Source organism: Nymphaea colorata, chromosome 12 (assembly GCF_008831285.2).
Source record: "Nymphaea colorata isolate Beijing-Zhang1983 chromosome 12, ASM883128v2, whole genome shotgun sequence".
Taxonomy (NCBI): domain Eukaryota; kingdom Viridiplantae; phylum Streptophyta; class Magnoliopsida; order Nymphaeales; family Nymphaeaceae; genus Nymphaea; species Nymphaea colorata.
The window spans coordinates 15,432,285-15,447,591 of record NC_045149.1 but is presented as its reverse complement, the minus strand read 5'-3'; the positions used below and the strand labels follow the sequence as shown (position 1 = coordinate 15,447,591).

The 15,307-nt window shown below is 41.9% G+C and overlaps 2 protein-coding genes across 3 annotated transcripts; one reads left to right on the top strand and one right to left on the bottom strand.

The window, feature by feature from the left end:
* The first annotated feature begins 305 nt into the window (after positions 1 to 305).
* Positions 306 to 3,431, top strand: LOC116266148 (CRIB domain-containing protein RIC5-like). Of its 2 annotated transcripts, none has more exons than XM_031647252.2 (5): positions 306 to 645; positions 1,142 to 1,281; positions 1,691 to 1,794; positions 1,896 to 1,995; positions 2,622 to 3,431. In XM_031647252.2, the coding sequence occupies exons 2-5, from the start codon at positions 1,224 to 1,226 to the stop codon at positions 3,038 to 3,040; spliced, it is 681 nt and encodes a 226-aa protein (XP_031503112.1). In that variant the 5' UTR covers positions 306 to 645; positions 1,142 to 1,223; the 3' UTR covers positions 3,041 to 3,431. The 2 variants fall into 2 exon arrangements, with proteins under 2 accessions (XP_031503112.1, XP_031503111.1); XM_031647251.2 differs by having other exon boundaries at positions 307 to 645; positions 1,150 to 1,281.
* Positions 3,432 to 6,903: 3,472 nt separating this feature from the next.
* LOC116265686 (uncharacterized) lies at positions 6,904 to 11,839 on the bottom strand. Its single transcript, XM_031646485.2, has 2 exons — positions 9,845 to 11,839; positions 6,904 to 7,843 (listed from the first exon to the last, which is right to left on the bottom strand). Exons 1-2 carry the CDS (start codon positions 11,303 to 11,305, stop codon positions 7,469 to 7,471), a joined length of 1,836 nt encoding a protein of 611 aa, XP_031502345.1. The 5' UTR covers positions 11,306 to 11,839; the 3' UTR covers positions 6,904 to 7,468.
* Between the last annotated feature and the right edge of the window lie 3,468 nt (positions 11,840 to 15,307).

The following is a 15,307-nucleotide window of genomic DNA, read 5'->3' as shown; positions in this document are numbered from 1 at the left end:
TAATAATGATTTTTCATTTATCCAGACGTGACAATTCAATAGGCACTATATATGTGTACGGACTATAATATTCAAAAAATCTGTCTCATCTCTTGGTACCTTAAAAATTATAGCTAGTCCGCATTTTAATTTTAGTAAAGTCTGTGATCTTGGGGTGCCATCCATAGGGCCGATTATGGTGGAGGAGAAGAAGGAAGACTCGTTAAAAACGCCGTCCACCTCGGGTTGCATGGGCTGTAATTCTTCCCTCCCCGTCTCCATTACACTGAGGCGCCATCCCAACAAAACCGGTGGCTACATATGGTCTCTCCTTTCTCGACGCCCTGTCCCCAACAGACGCTCCTCTCCTTTACCCTTCGCCTTCTCCACTTCACCTAAAATTTCTCTTTTCTCTCTCTCTCTGTCTCCCGTCATATCGTTCCCTCCCACCATTGGCATCCTCTTCTGCTTCTCTGCCTCTGCTTCCTCTCTTCCAAGCAACACTTTGTTGAGAGAGAGAGAGAGAGAGAGAGAGATTTTCTGTAATCGGAGATGACACGATGCTGGCTGAGTCGAAGGCATTGGACGTCGCTGTTGCGGTACATCAGATAGGAGTAAAAACAGGCGTCGGAGCGGTGACCGGCTTTTACGTCCCCCGCCCCGGCGGTGAGGCTCTTCATGCTCACCGAACGTGCACCACATCATCCGGCTCTTCTAAATTCTTCTGAATTTTTTTCTTCTTCTAAAACGCATGCGAAAAGGAAATGCATTTTACTTTTTTCTAACCGAGAAGTTAAGCCATCGCTACCAAATTATGCAGAAGTGCGATCAGTGTGTCTCGACTCTTTGGTCCTCATAACGTACTCCGAGCTTAGCCTAAGTCGCGTGGTGCAACAGAATATAAACCAATATTTGAAGATTATATATCGAAGTTCAGGGACAACGTTTCGCTTAATCTGCTCGTATTGTTGATATAAATAAATTCAACTTTGTTTTCTTGTTAAAAATATGATTTAGCTAATATATTTCAAAAACAAAATCATAATTGTTGAAGCCTTCGAACTTCGATGCATCTATAGACATGCAATTCTATTGCTATGTTTGTTTCGCTTGTTAAATGTCCGGTTTTCGCTTCGATAAATTTTGAAGGTAAAATTTTCAGAGTTGCAGGTTGTTGAGAAGCACGCGGCTACGGGAGAGAAAGCCAATCGTCCGGTTGGTTCCTCTTGGGGCATAACCGCGGAATGGGCACCAAAATGAAAGGCCTCCTCAAGGGACTGAGATATATTTCTCAGATCTTTGGTGAGTGAATTTCTTATCGGAACTGTCTTCTGTTTATTTTGTTCCCCTGTTGGATTCGATTATTGATTTGCTAAAATACCACCAATTCATAAAACATGTTGGCCGTAACATATATATATATATATATATCTATATATATATATATATATATATATATATATAGAGAGAGAGAGAGAGAGAGATACACACACGCACGTTTGCAAGTATTGCTATTTGAATGATAGGTTGGAACTTGATTGTGGATCTTCTATTCACTTTATTAAGTCTGTCAATATTGAACAAAGTTACCAATACAAACAACATTCAATTACTTGGGCGTTGATCGTGTGTTTATGTTGATCACATCAAACCAGCAGCATTATATTCAATTATTTTGGCATAACTACATGTTTATTTTGATAATGTACAGAGACAAATGAGAAGGAACGTGAAATGGAAATTGGATACCCAACGGACGTAAAGCACGTCGCCCATATAGGGTGGGATGGCCCTTCCGTGAACAACCCAAGCTGGGTAAATGAATCTCTTTAGTTTGGAGCAAATACTAACCTCTTAAGTCCCCATATATTGTTAGCTTCAACTTTCTCTTATGTTTTCACTTTATCTTGACGCAGATGAGTGAGTACAGAAGCGTGCCTGAGTTCTCCTCTGCTCCTTTGACTCCTACCGGAACTGAAATGGATCCAGTACTTGGACCTAAATCCGCTTCTCAAGGTTAGGTTGTTTGTATTAACTAAAGAAATTTGATTCTAGGCAGAAACTTAAATTTAGCAAAGGAACAAACTCACACCTTTCTATGTGACTATATTCTATGTCTACGTAGCTTGATGAAATCGCTGAATATTAGAGTAAATGTCATTCTTTCAAGACATATACAACGTTTTGTTATAGTCTATAGTCACAAAAAATGCGTTATTTTCGAACATTTAAAACTTAAAAAAACATGTTTTTTAAAAAAAACATGTTTTTTAAAAAAAACATTAAAAAAAAACTCATTGTTAATGCATTTTTTTAAATGCAAAACAGTTTTTTTTTCATTTTCTTTTTTCTATTTGTTGCAAATCTGTTGATCTTTTGATGTTGTGTTATTATTTTCTCACTTATTTTATTCTTCCCTCATTTTTAGTTTTTTTTTCAAAAAAAATATCATATTTTCTTATTTTTTTCTATTTTTTGAAGCTCATTGTATTATACCCGAGAAAAATCTAGCCGCTTAAAACTCCAAAAAATTACAGTCACCCTCACCTAGATCTCAAGTGGGTGGCACAATTATTGATTTCTTCATGAGGGGTCAGTTAGGCCCAATTTGCACTCAGGCAACCATCATCCGTTGCATGCAGATTTACAACGTCTCATGGATTCCGAGAACTCGGTTGAAGGCTCCTCAGTGGGTCCGAGACAGGCGAGACGCCACCGATTATCCGGTGGAGGGCCAGTGGAGGCAGATTCGCCGGAGTTTCTGAAGCCGTCTAGGCGTCGTCCCTCCATTGGCGAACCCTCCGATTTGATGTCTCAGGATCAGCTGCCCAAGCCACTGAAGCCGTCGAGACGTCGCGCGAATCATGGCTCAGGTTCATTGGACTCCCCGACTCGGGACTCGCCTGCTGTCCCGAGACAATCACGCAGGAGGCAGAGCAAGGGCTCGTCTGGGTCCGTAGGGGGTTCCACGTCTAAGCCCACCAGGTCTAGGGCCTCCTTGACTACGGCAGAAGAAGATGAGCCAGCCAAAGCAGCAGAAGGGAATGAACCTGCTAGCTAGCTAAGAGGATACTTGTTCAGATTTGCAACGAGGGAGAAAATTCCCCAACCAAAAACAAAAAGATAAAAAATCCCTTTTTTACCTTTGTAAATTTGGTGAAAGATTTCCGATAAACTCCGTGTCCTTTCATTCTTTTAGCAGTTTCTTCAAATTTAAAGCATCAGCTTGTCTCATACATTTACCATCAATGTCTAAAGCAAGTGAGCATGTAAATTGGTGTGGGTCGGAATGGATTCAGGTCCGAATTTGATTTTAGAATTGACATAGATCGTGAATTAAGATTGTGATGCCTGCCAGTCTGCTAATGTTCCCAATCCGTTGAAGATTGTCTGTGGTGATTTTCATGTATCGAGGCAAATTAGATCAACTGTTGTAATCCAGATCCATTATGTCAGTTTTCTCTGCTCCAGATCAACTATAAAAAGAGATAATATGATATTCTACGAATTGAGCCGTATATTAGCAGCTTATACTACTTGGGTAATCGACTTGTTTACCAATTTTATTTAAATTAATCTGAAACTAATTTAGACTAAACGCGGATACGGACAGACGGAGGAAAACAATTATATGGGATACGGTCCGCACCGTCAGGACTCTTTTTCCAGGCAACAGACCCTCTGCTTTTTACCGAGAAGGTTAGTGGTAATTTCAACGGTGTGCACCTAAAAAGAACCTTCAGTTGTTTTATTTATTCATTGTTTCTTATTGATCAAACTGCAACACTGTCCAAACTCTGCCTCCCATACGACTCGAACGTGGGATCGGCCGTTTACCAGGTATTGGCTGATTCGGCCAATGCAACGTGTTGTGGAGGCGTGTTTGACAATAGTAATATTATTGTTTCATATATTTGCCCCAATAAATGGGGTAGATTCATTTTTTAAAATGTTTTATGAATTTATTCTAATTTTTAAAGAGACGGATACCAATTTCTTTGGCTAAAAAAAGTAAAATAAAAAGAACGAAGATGTTCAGAATTCCAAGTGAAATCCTGGAAATTTTGTATATATAAACCATTCTCGTATGAAAATATTTTCCAGTGAGTGCTTGATAGCTCCAAGCATGGTAGTTGAGATTTTTTGACGAAATGCGACACCCAGAACAATTCCAACCGCCTACTAAATGCCCCTTTTATGATAGTTGTATTTCCGCCGTTTTAGTCGTGAACCCATTCAAATGAATTCCGTTGCTGACAAATAAAGGAGTTCAAGCAGCTACAGCCTTTTTCTGAGGAAGGAAAGAATGGAATGCCAATCTCTATGCTAACAAGCAAAGGTGGGCGTGATGACAGAGAAAAGCTTTCTCTCGTTACGGAAAAGGAGCCAGTGGCTTCCGTCTCAAAACTTGTGATGCCGAGTTGTGGAAGGAAAGAAGCTTTATCTCCTCTGCCCCTACAGGCTTTCTTTTGAAATGCCATCTTTTATTGACGATGGAATGACTTGCTGCTTCAGGAAGACACTTACATTCCGGGAGGAATGTAACTTTTATAGCTTTGATATGCTTTGTTTTCTTAGTTCTTGTGTCCGCTTGATTAGAGGTTGAATGGGGATTGTTTTGAGAAAGATCGACCATGGTGCGCTGTCGTAGGTAAGGGCAAACACTTCTGGGAAAATAATCGAGGTTGCCGTTTTCCATGAGAAAGGGTTTCCCTTCTTGTAGTCGCCCTTCCTCCAGGGACAAGTCTGTTGCTGCCCGCAGTCTGCAGACTCTGCAGCAGAAAGGGAAGGGCCAAATCATAGGCCCGCCGCTTCCTCAAAGGCCTCGTTCATTTCAATGTTCTGTCCCATTTCACGTGGGAAAGACATGGTATCTCCCGTGAATCGAGCGTGCCCAAGTTCCTGGCCCATCTCTCCCTCTGCGTCTGCTCATCCCAAGGCCAAGCAGTAGGCGTCATATGGGTTGCTTTAGTCACTAATCTGGTGGTTTAATGAGTTTCTATAGACCAATCAATAAACCTCGAGAATTTAACGAAAGCACGCTCATAACAAGAATATGATCAAGTTTAAACATGTAAGATTTACCCTAAAACTGTCTGAAGTAATATGAAAGATGCATTTCTAAATCATTTTAATAAACATGTGATGTCACTGGTAATGGTGTATATGGTGTCCATCGTATAGGCCCCCCCCCCCTTGACATATCGTACACGTCACGTTGTGTTTATGGTAAAAGTAGATGTAAAAAGGAAAGAGATTGTACTTTTCAAATATATATTTTTAGCACACATGTTCTTCTCATTTCAAAAATCATAATGTGGTTGTATACTAATACAGTGTTTGACTCAAAACAACATCTATATCATGTCATCTAAAACAATCACATGATGTTCTTGAAATACACGTTCTAAAATTACAATATTCTTCTTACTTACTAGAGACCCTTAAAAGAGTTCGCACAATCAATAAAATCTCAAACGTCGCGCTAGCAGGGCATGATTCAAGACGAGATCAGCAGGAGCGTATGTAACTTTAGCTATTAAGTCAATTATCAGACTGAACCAGCCGATTAAGTCTGGCTAGGTCATTGGTCTAATAAAATATCCATGAGGATACGTCCTCCAGGCGTTTTTAAGTATTTAAGAAGAACAAGCATTTTGAAAAAAAGAAAAAAAAAACGATTTTTGTCAAGCCGGTTCTTTGCATCTTTCTGTAAAACGATGAACTTCATAACGCTACAAATAACTAGACGTGGCTGTATCCAACCCATTGCCAGGCCTCTGCAGGTCTGGAACCTTAGTGGATGAGACAGCATCAGTGAAGTGCGTCTTTATGCTCCTAGTTTTCCGACTGCCATCTGCGCAGAACCATGTGAAACTTGTCATCTTCTTCCTTGCCTTGTATGGGCTCACCAGTTCCTGTTTCCGCATCATCATCATGGGCACATGTTCTCATCTCTTTTCTTTTTTCCTTTTTCATTCCTTTTCTTCTTTTTCTATCAGTTTTTTGAGCATGCCTGCTCACGGTCTTTTAAAGTGTAATGACAGTGCTTGCACATTAGTTGCAGGGGCTCTCAGTCTCACCAGATCTGTTGCCTCCAAACAACCAAATTGAATGCAGCCATAAGTTTGGTCGTCTTCTAAAAATGTATCAAGTGGCACAGTGACTTTGCCCACGGGCCACGGGCAAAAGCCAGCCAATCGACGCTCGACGCAAAAATTTCTGCACACAGGCATTTTTATGGCCCTATTGCCACAACAACGAGAAGGCATGTACAATATTTATCAGAGAGTAAATTCAAACATTCGATGTGGGTGCTTAAGCTGAATGTGGCATACCATGGTTTCCGAGTCCTTAAATTGGCCATATCTTGCTAAGGATATAGGGTTAAGACTCTTTAAACTCCACTCTTCCCACATAAAATAAGATGCTTCTCAAAAGTAAGAATATCTGAAGGAAGGTCCTTACACTGAACTTGGACCTGCATTAAGAGCCGCTGCCCAGACAGTAAGCAGAACATAGAACTAAACTGTGTGCTACATCTGCATTAAGAGCTATTGTCTAGACAATGAGCATACAATAGGAGTAAATCACTAAATCTGTGTGCTCGTGTATCAAAGTGCCTACGAACATAAAAATGACAAAATGGTGTCAGAATCCATTAAAATCCTAACTGTACAGATTATTTAAGCTTCTAAACCGTAAACATAATAGCTGACCGCAGAGACAGGGAAGTTGATTTCTTGAAATTAGAGGAGTACAATACCTGACAATGCTCATAACCCCAAATTTCTTAAGGCCATTCTTCATAGGAAATCCTTTCGCCGTCATTTTGCATCTTAGGCAATCAGACCCTTTTAATGCACTCCTCCTCTCACCAAAATAAATCTTTGGTTTCATTTATTAAGGGAGGCAGCTGCGATGTGCAGAAACATCTTTTTCATATTATTTCTCAAGAATAATAATAAAAAATGAAAACAATCAAGCTGCCATAATCAAGAAGAGGTACCGATTTGTACTAAAGATTTAAACATTCTGAAAAAGACGGGGCCCTCATTAGGGTTGTACACTAGAATACAAATGCAACGACAGACAAATGGATGGCTAGCATACATCATGACTCCGGATGAACGGCCTACACTCTTTTTCATAAAATAAAATGATGTTACATCAATGTGTAACAGTTTGTCCATCTCACATGACATGGACTTGTGCTATAGCCATGGTCGTCAAACAGAAATTACATTTTGTTGCATATGGCGCTTTGGCATCAAGTTATAAGGCGAGGAGCATGAGCAGCTAAAAGAGTTGGCAGACAAGTCGTGAAACATGATTCTGAAACTAAGTGATATCGCAAGGTTGGAGCAGAATCACCTCCTAACTTGAGCTCTCGATCGAAGGACTTAAATCTTCAGTCGATGACAGTCTTCCGATGCTTTTGTTTCAGCATTCTTCAAAGACAAATTAACGCTCGAGCTGTTGAACGGGCCTAGTCTTCAAGATCGCTTGTTTGCTGAACCTCGGAATTCCTGGATACCTGCTTCTTTCCTTTCTTGTTCTTGGCCTTCTTAGCTTTCATTCTTCGTTTTTTCTCTTTAGCATCCACCCAGCTATAGTCAGCTGGTATGAGAAATGGATCAACGTCATCTCTTGATTGGCATTCGGTGGATGCAGAAGTGCTGTTTGGTCGACTTCCTCTCATCCATGAAATCCACGAAGATGAAGGCTCCAAATCCTTTGTCTTGGAATCCTGAAAATAAGCAGGGCTAGAGAGCGGAGTGGAGAACTCCTCCAATGGCTGAAGTTCCTCAAATTTTGTAAACGTGACCAGAACCCTGATGGTAGGCACAATAGGAATAGCAACCTGAAAATGTGTAAGAAAGAAAAGAAAAGAGTAAATTTAGCAGCCCCAAGGTGACAGTTGCTTTAAGGAGTCTCAAATCAGCAGTTCAAAGCTATAGAAGACCGTCCATATTGCAGCAGCAAGGACTACCACCATATCTTTTGTGTGTGTGTCCGTTTATGTAATGTATATACATGGGTATGGAGAAAGTGGAATTCCAAGACAGCACACAAAACTGTTAAATTGTCAAAGCACCAAAAAAGCAAGTTAAAATTGCCACAGTTGACATGTAATTAGGAAAACATTGCATAGTCTGAAAGCAAAGAAAAAACAAAATCGGAGGAACAAAGAATTGGTAATAGAAGCCTATAAACACCCTGCCATGCTAGGTGAAACAGCCTCTGTAAAGGCAAAAAGTGCAGCCCCCTGTAATAACATAGCATCGATGACATAATACAAACCAATTCCCAAAATAGCAATCAAACCAGAACAGAAGTCATATATAAACTTTAAGGTAGAGCCACACTGGTCGAGATTTGAATAGCTTCATCAAGAAGAAGAAAAAGCAAGAGTGCCGAAAGGCAAACTTTTAGGCCGTTCTATTTCACATCAAAGCAATGCAGAAATCGATCTAGAAGAATAGGACATGCTAATTATTGCCATGCACAATAATTTCTTAGGACTCTAAACTAGATGCTTCTGTGCCAATTTCTATCTGAATAGAGGTGACTGCTTGAATTGTTGGGAAGGAAGCAACCAAGAGCTGATAATAACTAACGCCAGCCTCAAAAAAGAAAATCTGATAGTTGAGCTTCGTAACACAACAAATTGCATTCAAAGTTTTCTGGCCTAAGCATTCAAACAGGGTATAGGTTCTAGAGCACATGCCAACCAAGCCTACACAATAAACTCTCTTCTTTGTGAAATTGAGAAAACATTGAAACATTTGTTATGACACCTCCCAGTCATTCAAGTGCAGCAACAGGAAAACAGCAATACAACGAATGAATGCACCAAAAGCATAAGCGATAAAGAGGATCGTTTTATGACAGCCAAAATAACCAAATAAATATAATAAGTGAGAAGGGCCACATACGTGAAGAAAATATAGTCAAAAGAGGAGGATCCATTAGAACTGAAATATTAAAAAGCAGTTAATGAACAGGCAACAGGCTAACATCTCTTTTCTAATGACACAAGAATTAAATTGCCATCGATATACATCATGGGGATTGGAATGCAATATCTGAAACCAGGTAAGCCAGCCAGCAAAATTCACAACATGGGTTACTGGTTCTGTTTCTATTTCACTTTAGCAAGCTCATCCAATACGGTTCAAACGTGATCAGCCTGGTGATTTGCCTCGAGCTCTTTCATGATCTGACTTGATGGATGTGAAAACACATCCTTTAGAAAAGGATGAGCCTCCTATGTCCTATCACTCTTAAATCTTAAGTGACTTCCGTCAGATTCTTCTAAGAAACAAAACAAAAAAAGTGTGATTTTTACAGTCGACATGTTTCACAAGAGTCAACCTTCAATTAGTTGGGCTCAAATGTTTTACCTAGACTCTGCTGTCCCAAAAGAAAATGATTTCACACAAAAAGAAATTCAAAAATATATTTTTGAGCAAGAGGTGATAAAGGAGCACAGATTTGAATCATCCACAACCTTCAGCCTCATCGTGAGCAACAAAATCATCCAAAACCAGGGTTATAAGATCATAACATTCCCCAATCAGGAGAACAAATACCTACTCGATCAATTTTCCTGCAAACAATTCTCACTTTTCTGGACACGTTTCTTGGAAGCGGGAGCAACCAGCTTCCCACCTTCCTGCTTCCAAGTCAAATGCCCCACTAAGAAACATCCAAAATGGCGTTTTTCATGCAACCCCAGCGTTCCCATTGATTTTATTGTTCATTCACCTCCCATTACAACGAAGAAAGTACCAAGAATGCATAAATTGAATCATGGGGGCACCAAAAAATGGAAAGAAATTAAAGAGAAAAAGAGGCATACCTTGACGGGGAAAGTTCCCGGCGGCAATTTGGTGGTCAAGAGCTCCCTCAGCCTCCTCACGGCCTTCACTTTGTTCGCCAAAATATCGAGCAAGGGTAACAGCTCTTCCGTCTTCAAAGGGAAATCCTCCGTCAACCACAGGACCGGCCGCAATCCTTTCCTGTACTCGCTCTCATTTTTCCCATCTCCCAGTCCACCACCACCAGTCTTCTTCTTCTTCGTCGTCGCGGTCTTTGTGCTGCTCGCTGCCTTCCTTGAGTCCACAGCTTTCTTTCCCGCCGCTGCACGATCCCCTTCCTCCGGCTTCTTCCCGTTCCATCCACCGAACCATCCCTTCCTCTCTTTACCTGCAGCTTCGTTGCCAACACCACCATTGCCATCCCACTCCTCATTGTCTGAATTCCCCCCTGCCCTCAATGCCGAGTCGAGTTGCATCCTCTCTTCTGCAGTAAGAAGATCCTCCGGCGCGCCGCCTGCCCCCTCCTCCTCCTCGGCTGCGGCTGCAAAAAGCTCCTCGTCTGTCATGGCTCCGGGAACCTTCCTTGACTTGACGCTCACCGTGACGTGGTGCATCTCGTAGACCTTTGCTTTCCACGGCCCGACGGCTTCTGTTCGGTCCTGTCTCCGCCAGTTGAGATGAGGTACAAGCTCTGCCTTCGTCACATCGATCCCTGGACGGTACATGTTGGTCTGCGCCATGAGAGCCACCTCTCGGGCCACCTCCGACTCGCTGGGCCGCGCCCCCGCACCCTCAAGCGCGTTGGCAACCTCCTTCTCGCGGTGAGCGAGCACGATAAGAGCGCCGGCGGGGATCCGGCCAGAAGAGTCGCCCTCGCCAAAGAAGATGAAGCTCTGGTCAGACCGCTGGATGCGGAAACCGTCGAATCCGGCAAGGGTCATGTCCGCCCGGAGGTTGGCACCGCGTTTCCAGATCCGGTAGGTGTCGGAAGGGGCGATCCGGCCGATAAAGGGGATGACGGAGCTCTCGAAATGAAAGGAAATCTCCATGTAGAAGTCCCGCATCCGGCTGGCAGTGGCGACTAGCCTGGGCAGGCGTCGGCACCACTTAGCCCAGGCAAGAGGCTGGTAGTGGCGGGCGATTGCCGCCGCGACGGCGTCCTGGCGCGAGCAGACCGCTTCCTGGAGCGAGCTCCAACCTCGGTCGTTCTGCAGGCTCCAGTCGGCACCCGCTGCCATCAGAACGTCGGCGGCCACGGCGTCTCCCAGACGAACGGCAACGTGCAGCGGCGTCTCCCGACCAGGGATCCCCTCACGGACGTCCAGTACCGCAGAAACCGCGTCAGCCCGGAGCTCCGCCGCCAAAGACTCCGCCTCCGTCGTCACCTCCCCAGCCTCCGGCAGCCGAGGCAAAGCCGCCACGATGCGCCGGAGGGCAGCATGGTCCCGCCGGAGCACCGCAATGTGCGCTGGACTGTGCGCATAACGCGACAAGTCGTCCATCTCAGAAAACCAACCAATCAACCACCCCGCCCTCTTTCTCTCTGCCTCTACCCTACTAGTTGAACAGTGAAAAAACTAGCTGGAAAAGATCTAGAGCTTGGACTGAAGGTAATGGATCGCTAGATTGCCGTACTAAAAGGCCGTTTCAGATCAGAGAGGGGGTGACGCGTTGGATCCCCCAAATGGGGGGAAAGAGACGATCTGAAGCACTATTAAGCCATTAAAAAAGAGGTCATTTTCCCTCCCCCACCCCCTGTCTCTCACACACACTCTGTCGCTCTCTGGTGAATGAAGGGAAAGAACGGAAAGAAAAATGAAGGGTACGGAGGAGAAGGGGAGTTAACTAAATTGGGTCGGTCCCCCTTGCTGCTTCTGCTACTGCATCTCTCTCTTTCTCCTCCCTCTCTCTCTCCCCCCTTTTTTGCTGGTTGGGTCGCTCCCCTTTCTCTTTCCTTGTAGATGGTGGTGATGGCCCGTGGAGTTGGGAATTTGCCCTTGGATTGCTTAGAGCTTGCAGAGAAGGTATCACTCTTGTAGTCTGGTAGAAAGAGAGAGAGAGAGAGAGCATGTGCTTTTCTTGCTGGACGGAAACTGGGAGCCCTTGCTGTGGGGCCTGCCTGCACGGGGAGCTCCTCCTATCACAGGGGACACGCATAGCAGCCCTTTGGATGACGCCCAAAATCATGATTTGAACTCTATTCGGCCTCAAAGTAACTATTTCATGAACTAATTTTGCCTGCTAAATCTAGATCTTTACATGACTTTGGCATCATCCAAACAGGTAATTGAGGGAGAGACCGACTCCCAAGAACAGCTTGCCATGAGACACGAAACACAGATTCAAGTCGAAGTACACCTGCGATAACCAGGCTACTGTTTGGGGAGATGAATGCACCTCCTTTTTCTTCTTTCTTGTCGCCATTTTTATAACTCGAAAGAGAGAGAGAGAGAGAGAGAGAGTGTGTGTGTGTCCCTCTTTGGTAACGCATCTTCTTTCGCTCTTCTTTTTCTTTTTGCTCTGCCTCTCCCTTCCTGTCGCTTCTCAGGTGTGTGTCCCTTTGATCCTATCCGTGGTTGGTAGGCATTGTTCAATATATTTTTTCTCTTTCTGCTGCTGATAACTTGTTTGGGAAGTTCCATGAAGCATGGGTTCGAGTGCAATGGATCTTGAAGTGAAGCACATTGGACATAGAAGTTTGTGTGATTCTTATATATTGTCGGTGATATGTTTTGATTTAAAATTTCTTGTTGGTAATATAGCCAATTTAATTTCGGTTCATTGCTCAAAAAGATTGTGCGCCAAAAGCCAAGATAACAAGAAGCTTAAACACTGTTAGGGAGCATGTGGATGACATACTAAAAAACAGATCATTTTTTCGTTTTTTTTACATAAAATTAAATTTACAAATTAATTTTTTAAGCCCGGTTTCTATGTTTGAATGATATACCCAGAAGAACATATTTATGCTCAGTTACTCTCTTTTACAAATATCATTTTTGTCGAATGTAGGTTTTTATAAGAATCCAGTTTCCGCTATCGTCAAATCACATTTTGACTCTGGAGTGGCCTGTTCTTCGGTTGTTGTCTGTGAGGAAGTACAGAACGGAAAAAGACGTCTTATACAGACTTTATCACGAAGAACACGAATTAGGAGAGCAAATTGGATTTGTTAGATGAGATCAGATTCCTGATACACCAAAAAATTGTCATTTATTCTTAAGTGGTAACCTAGTTGTGAGCTATATTTATGCGGCCTGTATTAGGAACCATGTTCCTGAACTTGGTCATTTTCCAACCAAAGCCAAACGCAGCCCACCCACATGGTATTATGCATAATTAGGAGCAGCCACTTGAGTCATGTGGAATCGCATCTGAATGGCAACTAGAGGTTTGGTGGATTCAAAATTGAGAAAAGTGAAAATCATGATTTCATGAGGTTGCTTGGTTGATTGTACGTGAATCATGATTTCATGTGGCAATCCGACTCGGATCGGGATCGTTCACTTATTGGGTCACAGATTATGACCCAAGCAATTCACACCAAGAATCGGCCGAGTCAGGTCCAATTTGAATTTACAGTGCGGGTCCTGCCTGCCTTAGATCGGATCCGAGGCTCTCAAACGGAATAACAAGATTCCAAATCTGTGAGTATATATGCTTGTTAGAAAAAGCGATCACAAAAAATTCCAAAACTCTGGATTTTTGTTTGTATCGGTTGAAAATCCAGCGTTGGTCATTAGACATGCTACTCAATAGAATTCTACATATTATGTACATGAAGGAGTCCAAAACTTTCAGTTAAAAGTTACCGAATCTGTCTTGATCCCACACCGAATATGAAATTTTGCCATATATGCGAGGAGAGGGAGGATAGTTGAGCATATATTGCAAGTGGTCATGTGCTCTCTACTTTTCTCTAATCCTTTGCCTTTTTTGCCTATAGCTGTCTGTGTCTTTTAGAGGCCCTTCCTGCCCCCCCGCCGGCCCCCCCACCCCACCATTTTGGTTGCCGCTTTTCATTTTTATTTTTATTTTTATTTTTTTCGAAGAAGAAGCAAACAGGTCCCCATGAATGTACATGAGCAAATTTAAATAGAGTCAATATGAAGGCCATGTAAACTAATTATTAGTTATTTAATTAATTTGACATATATTTATATATTATAACATTTTTTAAAGCAATTATATAGATATATATGGTTTATGCCTGGAGAAGGAGAAATCAGCATAAAATTCAATTGTTTGGACATATGAGTTTGTATGCTATACAAATTCTGGCAGTTGATTATTGAACATTCATAAAATTTGAATGACACCCTGAAAAATGTTATTTTTATGTGGATTTTCAATGCTTTGACCATGAAGATTAAACTCGTGCAATTGATTTTACAAGCAAACGAATCATATACGTTTATATATGCAATAAAAGGCCGGAAGCCTTCCCTCCAGCAGGCTGATTTTTTCGAATCAGTATGCGTAAAGAAAATGCATGGCGACTGATTTGTGTAGCAAAAAGAAATGTGTACTCACGTTTTTCAATTTCTAGGAAAATTTTAATGATTTTGTTTTAATTTAATCAATTTTACATGGAATAACATAAATCAGTTACTTTAATTTGATAAATACAACCTTTTGTTAAATTTTGGTCGCCACCGACTGCCATAATTGCAGGCAGGCCTGCTTTTCTTTGCCTTTTTTTCTCCCACAACAACACTAAGTTGCCATTGTTTATAAGAAGCAAATCACATGAAGCATGTCCCCACTCATGATTAATATAATAAACAACGAGTGTCATATACAGAACTGTATCATCGACACAAATGATGATTTCCACTCGGTTACTTCACAAAAGTTGAGCGGTTTTCTGACTATTTCAAAAAACTGAGCAGTGATTTGTTATTTCTTCAAATGTTGGTTAGACGCCCTTTTTGTAATTCTCATGGGCGATAGTCATACTCATGTAAGATGTTAAAGAAAAAGCAAAAGACCACCGTTGTCACATTTAATAGTTGCTAGTTAGGCACTTCTTTGTAAAAGATTCGCGTAAAAACCTTCCTTTTCATAAATACGCAACTTTATTCCTGAGATAATGGACCTGATAAATTCCTTTTACTACGGAACAAAGTGTAATAATTCCTATTGCTGCTTTGGACTTGAAAATTTATTTCACAAGTTTCAGAATAATAATGGCTCAATGTGGATACCGAAAAAGGGATCCACAACTTCAGGGTTCAAGAAAAACCAGGAACACCAAATTCAAATGTGGACATAAAAACAAAAAGAAAAAACCCCAAAGAAGGGCAACGATTTATTGGCTTTGAGAGCCAAAGATCTTATATTTGATGCATTTGCTAATGTGCCGAAAAATCGGCCCCACCATGAACGAATCATGAATCACATCTACAACTAAATAACATCTTTAATAGGTTGATACACTAGATGGGGTTGACGTACTTAGGCAACTAGTCTTCATTTCGAATTGTTGGAGTATCAACTATCTG